At 34.2% G+C, this 13,434-nt stretch overlaps 1 protein-coding gene across 1 annotated transcript in view; it reads left to right on the plus strand.

The window, feature by feature from the left end:
* Nucleotides 1-13,434, plus strand: part of LOC106457943 (abnormal spindle-like microcephaly-associated protein homolog) — a 67,833-nt gene extending 54,399 nt beyond the window's left edge. Inside the window, exons 2-5 of the mRNA XM_022384039.1 lie at nt 8,105-8,196; nt 10,395-10,553; nt 11,120-11,234; nt 13,249-13,434. Of these exons, the coding sequence (XP_022239747.1) occupies nt 8,105-8,196; nt 10,395-10,553; nt 11,120-11,234; nt 13,249-13,253 (371 nt within the window). The 3' untranslated portion in view covers nt 13,254-13,434. The remainder of the gene's footprint in view (nt 1-8,104; nt 8,197-10,394; nt 10,554-11,119; nt 11,235-13,248) is intronic.

Raw genomic sequence — 13,434 nt, forward strand, 5'->3', positions numbered from 1 at the left:
ACTCTTTATCCGTTTTCATTTTTTACCGTAGCATCACTAAATCACATCATCTAGTTCTACTTCACATATAAGCACATTCATCGATTCTCCAAGAAAATCATTTTTATAAGCTCTACGTATGTTTCCCGTGAAAACAACTGCTGGTAAGAAGTGACTAGCAAACAAAGAATACTCCCCTATTAGATCTGCGTGAACTGATTATTACGACATTGTAAGTATAAAGGATACTCCCCTATTAGATATGCGCAAACTGATTATTACGACACTGTAAGTATCTTTAAAGAAAGCTCATTAAGAGTTGTTGTTTTTTCCCAGGCGCGGCACTCACACGTGATCACATTATTACTGGTTTAACTAAGCTTCAACAAGAATATATTTTTATTATTTTGGGGTGTGTGAAATATCACTGAAGTGATCGTAATCGTTTAGATGATACGTCATATTATGTCAGGGGCTGATAACATCAATTCGCATTACGTTCAGGAGTTTTTGTATTCTATACTGTATTAAGACGTTATGTACCTCTTTTGTTATTAGGTATACTTTGACAGGTTCTTATTAACAACGCTTTATACTTAAATACACTTCCACTTTTTTTTTGCGTGGTTTTCCAAAAACTAACAATTGCCAACAAATACTTTGATTTCTATGGGGTTTTGATACCGTTTTATTTCCCCAAATAGTAGCCTTTCAACACACACACACACATATATATTACATATATATAAATACTCTGATTATTTGCTTTAGTGCGAAGCTACACTACTGATTATTTATAATATTTCCACCGTAAGAATAGAATAAGGAATTTTAGCGTTATAAGCCCTAAATCTTATCCCTGAACCTCATGGAATCCAACGAATAGTAAGCAGAGTGATATTAGTTTGTTTCATGTCGAACAGGCAAGAACTCAGCCCATCAACCTTCATTTACAGACGTGCAAGTGTGGTAAAATCTTTCATTATTTCGTATCCCGTTCTGCTTTGATATATTCAAATCTATGGTTGTTCGATACATTATAAGCATACAATAAACATCCGTAGCAATAACTTGATTTTTATTTGTTTCGTACTTTCGCGCAAAGTTATACAAAATGTACTTGTGCATGTTGTTTTTCTGTTAGATTTCGCAGAAAGCAACACGAAGGTTACCTGCTTTAGCCGTCCCTGATTTTGAACACCACCCACTGCCAGCTCTTGGGCTACTTTTGTCAGATCGAATACTGAGATTTTACCGTCGCTCTTATAACGTCCCCACGGCCTCAAAGTGCAGGGCGCAATTTTTATTTTTGTGGCAACGGGATTCGAACCACGGAACGTCACCTTCACAATCCGGCACGCTTATAGGAACTAATATATTAGAGGGATCGCAACTAGTAAACAACACGTATCGCTAGATCTTTTTATTACTTTTATCCAACCGAACAGTGGAATTTCACCATTACTCTTATAGCGCACCAATGGCCCCAAAGTATAGAGTGACTTTTTTGCAGCAAAGAGTCGCAACCAATGACTTTTATTTATATTGAGTACCAATCATACTAGTAAGTTTACTTCTTACAACGTAAAAGAACAGTTAATGTTCAATGAGACTAATGAAAAGAAGGATTTTGTATAACTAACCAAATAATATCACAGAACAAATAACACGAACAAATTCGTAGCGACGTTATCTCCATTTTTCTTTATATTATATATATTTTACTTATGCGTATCATATGTCTACTTAATATAATCGAACAGCTAGATTAATTTAATTATGGATGAAAATTGATAGTCTTACCAAACACCTTTAACAATGAAAGTATATTCAATACTAGTTGGCGTACTCGTCCCCTGGACCGAAGTTATGTAAATTAATGATTAATGAAAGGTAATCTTGGTACATGAAAAGTTACTTCCCTTATATATAGTTGTAAAAAATGTAAAACACAAAATGCAAAACCGCAAATTTGCATGTTTCTCCCCATGAACCCAGTGAACCTCCATACCAAATTTGGTCAAAATCCATTCAGAGGTGGTGAGATAGTGGTAAAAAACGCAAAAACACCAATAAAAACCGCCAAACGCAAAATGTAAAACTAAAAATTTGTATGTATCTCTCCGTGGACCTAGTGAACATCCATATCAATTTTGATGAAGATCCATCCACATACTGCGATACAGTTACATGGACAGACATACAACATACAGTACTATTATATTTATATAGATTACGTGTGACTTAACATATAAGGAATACAAATAAGCTAAAAATAATTCATAAATAGCGAATAACTCAAATACAACAAAAACACATACATTCTTCGTCATCAGGAAGTGACAATATATATTTTTATCAGAAAATTCTACAATTAGCGAATTAATTTGTGGACCAAAAAATATATATAGTGTCTAAGACCATATACGAGTAAGAAAATGTGCTAAAGCTCTATCAGATTTATCGATAGTCAGTGCTAAAGAGTAGAATACAAATAATCTGATAGATGTTTATGTTTATTCATTTTTATTTTGTTTAAACAAAATTTAAAAGATATCCATTGCATGTAATACATTTGTCATAAATGTTCCAATCGCCTTATATATACAGTAATTCCGGAGACATTTATAAATGCGAAGCCTTTTTAAGGACGTACAGAATACAGTTAATGTATTAGTAATTCCAAGCGTGCATAAACCTATTAGTCGTTTCTTCAATACGTTAATCAAGAAGGATTTACCACGTGGGGCCCCTGCAGTATTTCCGGGTTTTTTTCAACTTGGACATAGCATGGAAAAAACATCCATATTTTATTGCGGTTATCGTTTTTATTGTTATTTGTGATAACTGACGTTGTTTATGTAAAAAAATGAAGAGCAGCGTCAATGATTTTTAATATCCCTGCTTAAAAGTATACAAGTGTCTAACCTTCAGTACACAGTAACCAGGAGTGATTTAAAGAACTTCTTCCTAAGGAAGCTTTCAGTATACTGTAACCAGGAGTGATTTGAATAACTTCTTCCTAAGGAAGCCTTCAGTATACAGTAACTAGAAGTGATTTGAATAACTTCTTCCTAAGGAAGCCTTCAGTATACAGTAACTAGAAGTGATTTAAGAACTTCTTCCTTAGGAAGCCTTCAGTATACAGTAACTAGAAGTGATTTAAAGAACTTCTTCCTTAGGAAGCCTTCAGTATACAGTAACCAGGAGTGATTTGAAGAACTTATTCCTAAGAAAACCTTCAGTATACAGTAATCAGGAGTGATTTAAAGAACTTCTTCCTAAGGAAGCTTTCAGTATACTGTAACCAGGAGTGATTTGAAGAACTTCTTCCTAAGGAAGCCTTCAGTATACAGTAACTAGAAGTGATTTGAATAACTTCTTCCTAAGGAAGCCTTCAGTATACAGTAACTAGAAGTGATTTGAATAACATCTTCCTAAGGAAGCCTTCAGTATACAGTAACCAGCTTGTGTTATTTGAAAATATTTTTATTTGGTGAGAGATCAAAATACTTTATATTTTATACAGTTCTGTCAGTCTATATATAAAAACTAACTTTTTTGCTTATTTTCATGAACTAATGATTCGCCAGATATACTTCGTATTGAATGAAGACTCTTCGTGCACTATTCCTTTTAGACGGTCATGTAAAATATTAATGATGTTCAAATTCGTTTGGATTCTACATTGTCTTCACAAACAAGAGGGAATCCTCAATAGCCGCGGCACTTGAAATTCTTTTAGGCAGGATTAGAGTAAATTAACTTACGAGATCTATTTTCTCTTTTTATTAGCTATATTTTTGTGCGGTTTTATTACTCATCAGGATATATATCAGCCAACCCACAATCGAAAGGGTTTGACCTCCTGAGTCGAAAACTGTAATTAGATCTCAAATCGGTCAAGAGTTGACAGATCTGAAAGTTTATACTTGTACAGAGGCATTCTATGAGCCGTTATGCCGCGGCTAAAACGTATATATACGTATAATGAAATATATGTGATCGCTAGTTTGTAGTTATTTATTTACAAAAATTACATGGCACTTGTGTTATTTTTAACATATAAAAGGAAGAAATCACAAAAACATTTCTTTGCCTTGGATGACATTTTAAAACAACTCTTCAAACAACAAGACAAAAATCGAAAAGTACCATTATTAAAGAACGAAAAATAGGATTACCTCCCCAATTACAAAACGAAAAGTAGCAATAAACTCATTCAACAAACTACATTTTCACTCGTTTAATATTAATAGATTTGAATAAAGACATCTTAGATTTTATTGTACTCTTCATACAGGGGTTGGAATGACAGCTTCAAGAAATAAGTTTTAAAAAATAGTCAAATACGCAATACCGTGTAAAGTAATTTACAATAAATTTTAAATCCAATTTAACGGAATAATACCAAATGTCGATACTAGTTTTCATATAAATTTGTTATTGTTCCGTTAGTGTGGATTTAAACTTTATTGTAAATAAGTTTTAGTTTCCATCCTTAGTGATCTGTTTGTGTCTTTTTTTTTCCTATCTTTATAACTGTTTCATTTGGGGCAATTACATTCCGACAACTTCCTGCAGACGGAGAACTGTAATTTTATACGTGGGACGTTTTAGGGTTGAGCACCCCTATCTGTTACATATTCTTTTTTATTCTTTCTTCCACGCGTGAGGGTTGACTTAGCAGTTAAATCTGATAAGAAGATACCCCTGCATCTGTGTGGGTCCTATTTTTGAAGATATCTCTCTCTCACTAAAACATTTACGGCGTTATTTGTCACTAACTCGACTTGTTTCGTGCATGTTTAACGAGCAGTCGCATTAAGAATTTTTAAACTGAAGAGAATAGCATTGGTTTCATATATTTCTAGTTATTCATATTTTGATTTAACTTATCTCACCATTTGCAGGATATTTCACAGCAATTCTATGAGCCATTTGAATAAACAGTATATGCACATATCTTGATGGAATGAAAAATCTCAATTTGAATGAAATAGATATATGGAAGCTATTTAGTAATTACGGTCAAACATGAGGTGAACTTTCTTTTTTACAATGATGCATTCAAAACTTTAAATATAATATTATGTACAAAATATACGTATCTGGTGAACGATATAGAGTAAAGTGACTCATAATAATGATGTTACAAATATGTTTATTAATGGCCAGGTGGTTAGGGCGCTCTACTCGCAATCTGCCGGTCGAGGGTTCGAACCCCCGTCACACCAAACATGCTCGCCCTTTCAGCCGTGGGGGCGTTATAATGTGACGGTCAATCCCACTATTCGTTATTAAAAAAGTTGCCCAAGAGTTGGCGGTGGGTGTTGATGACCAGCTGCCTTCCCTTTAGTCTTATACTGCTAAATTAGCGACGGCTAGCGCAGATAGCCCTCGTGTAGCTTTGCACGAAATTGATAACAAATCAAACCAATGTTTATTAATACATATGGCCACGTGTAAGTTTTGAACCCTAAGGCATTTTTAAAAATTATTGGTATGAATAAGGATTTGTAGTATGTACAAACACCTGAGAATTCAAATCGCATAATATATACGAAAAAAGTAAACTATTTTTCAACTCTTATGTAGTCAAACTTTTTTAATCTAACAAATTTGAGACCTCCACAGACAAGTGCAATTTGATTACCCCAAGCGCCTTTTCTGTCTGGCCTTAAGCAATAACCGGTTCTACCTCATTTATAAGTTAAAACTTCTTTTAATTAAAATTGAACTAAAAAAAGATAAATTTTCAGTACTGAGTTTATATGTGCTTTGTTGATTGTGTTCAAAGCGTTGGGATAGAATCTGCTATAAAAATCAACAGTTTTATCTTATTCTCCAGTAAGTAAAACTTGATACCATAATTAATTTTTATGTTGACCGAAAGTGGCGTGTTGGATAACATGTTGAACTGCTGAGCGATAGATCTAAGGTTTGAGACGTTGTGTAATTCGCTTCTAGTTGACTGTCTTCCATCTTTTATACGTCCCCCCAGTGGCACAGCGGTATGTCTGCGGACTAAGAACGCTAGGAGCCGGGTTTCGATACCCGTGGTGGGCAGAGCACAGATAGCCCATTGTGTAGCTTTGTGCTTAATTCCAAACAAACCATTTTTTATAAATTAGGGACGGCTATACCTGAATCATATTTGCTAAAAATTTCAATTTAATTCAGTAAAGGTGTATGAGGTTTCGCTACACTCTTAAAATATTTTTCAAATTTTACTCACAGCTGAAATGAGTGCTCAAACATCAACTATCGAAGTATCTTCAAGTTATATAAATGTTATATTTTCATTAACAAAGTAATGATAAAACCATGTTTAGTTGGATTATTAACGTCTAGCATGAGTTCTAAAATGTATTGAAACGAGGGAATTGTTAAGAACTAAAGAGAGTGTTCATATTGTTTATTTGTTGTTAAACGCATAGTTACATAATGGCCTATCTGCACTATGCCCACCTCGGGGGATTGAATTCGGTTATAAACCTTCAAACTTAGTGCTGAACCACTAGGGGACTGTATTGGATTTCATTAGTCATGATATATATATATATTAATAAAACACAACTCGCTTGAAAGTGTATGTATGTTTTTGTTTTTCAGAATTTCGCGCAAAGGGCTATCTTTTAGAGAAGACAGCAATCATCAGTGCCCACCGCCAACACTTGGACTTCTCTTGCCTGATCAAATAGTGGAATTTTTCATTCTTATAGCTTACCTAAAGTCCAAACTACGAGCACGTTTTTGAAGAAACGGATCGTGAACCATGAGTCGTCGGATTCCCAGTACAAGCACACAAAGCATTATGCCAAGTTTATAGTCGTAATAAATCAGTTTTCTTCAGCAATTAAATTATGTGCAATTTGATTCGAGTGAATCAGTGTGTGTTTTGTCATAACAAAGCCACATTCGGTTATCTACTGTGTCCACCGAAGGGAATAGAACCCCTGACTTTAGCGTTGTAAATTAGAAGACTTACCGCTGCCCCCCCCCCGGGGGACTGTAGTGTTTTATCTATAAAAGTCTTCGTGCTTCATGATTCTGCTGATTTAACGACAAATTGTCGTACTAGTTTTTACGAGTCACGTATTTTCACGCTCTTAATTTATCTTGGATCAAAAAAAAACTAAATATAGAAACATTAATTTTTTACTGAGTGATTCTTACTTTCTAATTATCAGCAGCTTCTTGTAAGATATAAAAGGGTTTGATGTCTATCAACCCAAAAAAGAATTATCAAGTTTTTCTAACCATGTAGCCCACAAGCACAAAGTTCGACACGAGTGGAACCTCTTACAGACCACTCAAGCACATTATTGTACCAATGGCGTCTATATGGTACCACTAATGTCACGAGTGGAACCTCTTACAGACCACTCAAGCACATTATTGTACCAATGGCGTTTATATGGTACCACTAATGTCACGAGTGGAACCTCTTACAGACCACTCAAGCACATTATTGTACCAATGGCGTCTATATCGTACCACTAATGTCTTTAATAAGTAGAACGTAAATTACATGTAATAAGCAAAATTGCAGTTCTCATGATGTAATTTTGTTTTACAATTAACAATGTTGCATTATTCATCGTTTAGTAAAAATATGTTTAAAATTCTAACTGTAGGAAAGAATGGTGATTATCATGTCAAAAACTAAGTTGACAATAAAATTTCTCTCTTGCACAGGGTATAACCTGTAATAATGTCTTATAGAAAAGTCTTGACATGCTTTTAGTACCATGTTTGCAACAATAAGTATTATTTTTTATTTAAGCCTTCTACGGATACTTAGTATTCCGGAATATGTTAATGTTTTTTTGTGTTTTTTTTTCGTTTTTGTTTTCACAAGGAGTAATTTAAACCAAATAATTTATCCTTTGTGCATAAACTCCATTTTGGCTAAGAAGCACCTTATCCAAAAGAAAAATATTTGATTTGCTCACACTAGGATGAAACTTATATCCCGTTTGAAGAACGTATGTTTAAAAGTGTGTAAACATTTTTAAATAACCGGAAAGTCGTTATAACACAACATATCAGTTTTATTTGACACATTTTTTTTGACGCAGTCTGTTTATTTTGACAACAGAAAGCAAAATTTCGCCTGAAGAAGCACGTGCTGCATCTAAAATCCAGGCATCATTCCGTGGATACAAAGTAAGAAAAGAACTGAAAACAATGAAGACAGAAGAAACTAAACCTGTAAGTGTAGTACAGTCAGAAGAAGAGAATGTATCACATGAACTCAAATGTTTTGAATGTACTTCCTCTAAACAAAACCCAAGGTATATAATTTAATCGTCTTCTACTTCAACTTTCAGAACTGTGATTTGATCCGAAATTTCCTGCTTCATAGTGTCGGTGGCTTGTGCGAAACGAATAGTATTTACTGTGTTTATGGGGAATGTGTTTTGCATAGGCATTGCTTATAATGAGTCATATAACTATTTATACAAATGAGCGAAACGAATAGTATTTACTGTGTTTATGGGGAATGTGTTTTGCATAGGCATTGCTTATAATGAGTCATATAACTATTTATACAAATGAGCGAAACGAATAGTATTTACTGTGTTTATGGGGAATGTGTTTTGCACAGGCATTGCTTATAATGAGTCATATAACTATTTATACAAATTAGCTGCAAAACACTTTCTGTACTAGCTTTTTATATACATTTTATCAGGACGTGTAACATATTTTATTATTCCTTTTCATGTGATTTTCTGTAGTAATTTTCATTAAATTTAATGCCACCTAAAATCGTATCGACAGAAATCGCTGTAGAGATTATTATCGCACGCCAAAAGCTTAAATAAAACCTGTAGATCTGATGACGAGGGACTCACATTTTAGAAAATAAAGAGTTGGGACAGCTTGAATGGGAAGCGAAAGAAACTTTATTACAAATGTACAACGTTTCGACGAGATTATGTCACCATCAGGTTTTCCAGTTTCATCGGGGTTTTTGACCACTTTTTATCCTGTACAGTAAGTTATTGTATTTTAGTAATTTGGAGACTGGAAACAATCTCATTTTTATAAAATTGTGTATAAAATAATAGTTGTTTTTAAAAAAATTGTGAGTTTTTAAAATCAATGTGTTGTTAACTTTCATTAGTAACAACAACAAGATCTTTCAACAATGGATGTAGCGTGTATGTCAGTATTTATGTATGTAACCAAAACTTCTGCGCCATCTATTGAATGGCACCACAAACAAAAATCCATAAAAAATTTCACACTGGGTATTCAAGATTCAGACAATTAGAAAAATAACTGTGGTATGTGCAACAACCATTTCTTTATAATAGTTTTAAATAAAAGTACTCTCCTCACAACAAGAACACGACTTTCACTAGGACTGTGCGTGAGGGTTTCATTATATTTATATTGATGTAATTTTTAAATGCAGTACTGAAAAACCGGAGTTCTTAAACTGTTATCTTTCTCAACTAACAGTAACATTTCTAACATGCAAACATTACAGTTTATATCAGTACAATTTATGAAAATTTTGAACTCTGTACATGGAATCATTTTGATGCAATGAGTTGCGTATGACTAAAGAGCACAATCCGAACACTTTTCCCGTGCAGTACTTCCCAGAAAAAAAAACACATTTTTAAAAAAACGTTCACTTTTTCTAAAAAATTTTCAATGAAATTTGAATACTACGATTAGTAATTACTAGCGCAGACAGCTGCCCATAGGGCGACGTTTTTTGCTAGTAATAATAAATTAGCTTAAACAGTTTACAAATATGAAACATGATGTATAACATATTGAGGGAGATTTTGTATTTTTTTGTATTTGTCCTATGTGTATCCTATAGTAAAAGATACGAGTCCTCAGCTATAGGTTTTTTACTCTCTATGGGAATTTTGATACAATCTTAGTCGTATCCTTCTCTTTTATCAGAATTCATAGAAAACTTACTTCCAACTTTGCATGGAGTTATATTGGAAATGAAGGCTCTATCAGGGTCTCTATCCTTAAGGTAAATTTTGCCAATACATCTATGTTTAGAAACATATTGCGAATTATTACCTTCAGCACAAATAAAGTAGTTTGTTTATCTAAGGCAAGATTTCTTAGTTAATTTTGAACAGTGTTCACGCCTCAGTGCTGTAAAAACACTAGTTTGTAATCTTCTCAGTGCTGTACAAACACTAGTTTGTAATCTTCTCAGTGCTGTACAAACACTAGTGTGTAATCGTATTTGATTCTTATTAAATCCTAGTTCTGCTTCAGAACAGTTGGATGTTACAGTAGTAATTTATTAAAAGGTACATTGTGTGATAGTATCCCTTAGCCGTCTTATCTGAAATCGTACGTGTGAGATTTATAATGAATATTTACAGCTTTCGAACTCCATAATATCTTGTGCTCCATTTTAGCACGTTAAAGAAGAAATATTTGAAATCGACTCAAATGACACGGACCTCACTAAGGCTGTAACTAAAATCCAAGCATCGTTTCGTGGTTTCAAAGCTAGAAAATACTTGAAGACACATGAAAAGGGCAACAAAGTACCAGGATGGACTCAAGAACAATCAGTATGTACAAAATACATTCTTTGGACAATAAATAACTGTTAATAAGCTACAAGGTAACCCTCTTTCTAATCAATTGTATATTTCTCGTTTAATTTGTATGCGATATGTAACAATACATTTATTGCTATGAAAGCATAGCATTGGTGTGAATGTCATTAAAAACTAATGCTAACACACTATAGAAGAGCTAATGAGAAATAGTGTAGTTTCCGTTGGAAATTAAAACATTTATACGACGTTGTTCTCTGAAAGTATATGTACATGAAATTAATTTGCCTTTAGTATCGTAAATAGATAATTTATATCGTCAAAAACAAATCTTCCTGTTTATTTAAGTACGTAAAATACATTATACTTACAGAAAAACTTGTATAACCAGTTGTTCTAAAATTAGATACACCTTTTTAACTTCCAACAATTTAGAATTTCTTATTAAATTACATAGAAATAAAATAACGATGTGATGTTGTTTTCCTAGTTTTTTTTATTACCATTGTAAGTGTTACACTGTCACTTTGAATATTTCATTTCAGTGAGAAAAAAACAAATAAACTTATTTTGTTCAGATTAATGAAATGGATTTAAGTGATCCAAACCTGTTGAAAGCAGCGACAAAAATTCAAGCAACTTTTCGCGGTTACCATGTACGAAAAGGCGTGTGTGGACTAAACGTGGGTGGAGGTATGTGTTTTGCGACAATTTGGTCATATTTTGCAGAGTTGAAATTTCTTAGAATAAAATTAATAAAACTGCAGTCTTGTGTCCTTTTTAAACGAAATACTTTGTAATTGTTGTTATGCCTTTATATTAATTATTTCTTACGATGGGCCCGGCATGGCCAGGTGGTTAGGGCGCTCGACTCGTAATCTGAGGGTCGCGGGTTCGAATCCCCGTCACACCAAACATGCTCGCCCTTTTAGTCGTGGGGGCGTTATAATGTGACGGTCAATCCCACTATTCGTTGTAAAAGAGTAGCACAAGAGTTGGCGGTGGGTGGTGATGACTAGCTGCCTTCCCTCTAGTCTTACACTGCTAAATTAGTGACGGCTAGCGCAGACAGTTCTCGTGTAGCTTTGCGCGAAATTAAAAAAACAAACAATTTCTTACGAGTGTTATAGTATTTTAAAGTATTTTATTCCTCACTAGCATAAAATACCAACGCTCCGCTTCGGGATTCTAAGGTCCCCTTATGATTCACAGAGGCATCAATGTACCAGTCAAGCGTCTCCATTATCTTAATTACTTCTATAGTTAATTTAATGCGCCAATTCTTTAATTGATTTGTCTGTTGCCATTTCCCGAACTTAATTCAATTCAACTCTTCTTAAAAGCAAATAGTTTTAATTTAACTTATCGGATTTGTTTTTGTTTTTTCTTCCTGTGTTTTTTTTTCTTTTCATTCTCCGAATTCTCTACACACACAGACAGGCTCTTTTATTATTGTAAAAAAATATCTAAAAAATGATACCAAGATGCACACCCTCAAAATCTCCTTAGTATACGTGCAAAGTTTCATGTCTCTAGGTTCTTTCGATTTGGAGCTATGGTGGTCACACACAAACATATACACAGACAGGCTCTTTTTTTATTATTATAGCTAGCCGAGTCTTAGGAGTCTTATTCTGTTTGTTTGTTTGTTGAATTTCATGCAAAACTACTCGAGGATACCTGCGCTAGCCATCTCTAATTTTGAAGTGATACATTAGAGGGAAGGCAGCTACTGAGCACCACCTACCGCCAACTTGTGGGATACTCTAATATAATAGTGGGATTTTACCGTTACTAGTAATATGCAGTCACGGCCCCAAAGTGCGAAGCTCGATTTTTGTTCTGCGGCAAGAAGGCGCGGAGAGCGAAACGTCGGATCCACAACCCGACACCCTAACCACTTACCACGCTCAGCCCCACTCAGTTTAAAGGCGTAGTTTTAGAAACTGTATGCCCTTAAAAATGGAGTAGTTTTAATATCTTGTTTTATTTAAAAACATTGTGCCCCCTCTCACCCCAATGGATCAATGGTAAGTTTCCGGACTTACGACGATAAAGTCCTTAAAGAATATTTCTAAGGAAACCTGCATATCTGTATAGTTAAATTTGTACATTTCGTGTTTGTTTGTTATGGATTTCGCGCAAAGCTACACGAGGGCTTCTGCGCTAGCAGTCCCTAATTTAGCAGTGTAAGACTAGAGGGAAGGCAGCTAGTCATCACCACCCACCGCCAACTTTTGGGCTACTCTTTTACCGACGAATAGTAGGATTGACCGTCACATTATAACGCCCCCACGGCCTGGTGTCATGGGGATTCAAATCCGCGACCCACAGATTGCGAGTCGAGCGCCATAACCACCTGGCCATGCCGGGCCTACATTTCGTGAAACTAAGTTTGTGAAATCCAATATGAAAAAAAATGATTTACATGTTTGTAAAAATTTTTGAAAGTAATTTTCTTTCTTATGAATATCACAATATATAAAATTATGGTTATTATATGGCTATTAAATCAAAACATTGACATATATATATATATATATGTGTGTATACGTGTAACAGAAAAGTATATTAAAGATGAGATTTTCGAAATTTACCTCATGACTAAAATCTACAGATACATGACGTAATGTTGGTGCGAAAATTGAACCAAATGTATGAAAGCTATTTTGAAACGTTTTACCTAAAACTAAATTTTTACTTCCAGAATAATTCTTTCATGAAGAAAAAGGACTACGCTATCCCGTTATTTATTCTTTCAGCGTTTCCAGTTTGTTGCTGTTTATTCGTTTTGATCTTTTGAAAATCGTCTTCAGTATTCAAAAAGATTCCAGAAGAAACAAAAAAGCAGCGGTAAATGGAAGAGACTGGTCCAATAGGCAGTAATGACGGA

This window comes from Limulus polyphemus, unplaced genomic scaffold (assembly GCF_000517525.1).
Source record: "Limulus polyphemus unplaced genomic scaffold, Limulus_polyphemus-2.1.2 Scaffold395, whole genome shotgun sequence".
NCBI lineage: Eukaryota > Metazoa > Arthropoda > Merostomata > Xiphosura > Limulidae > Limulus > Limulus polyphemus.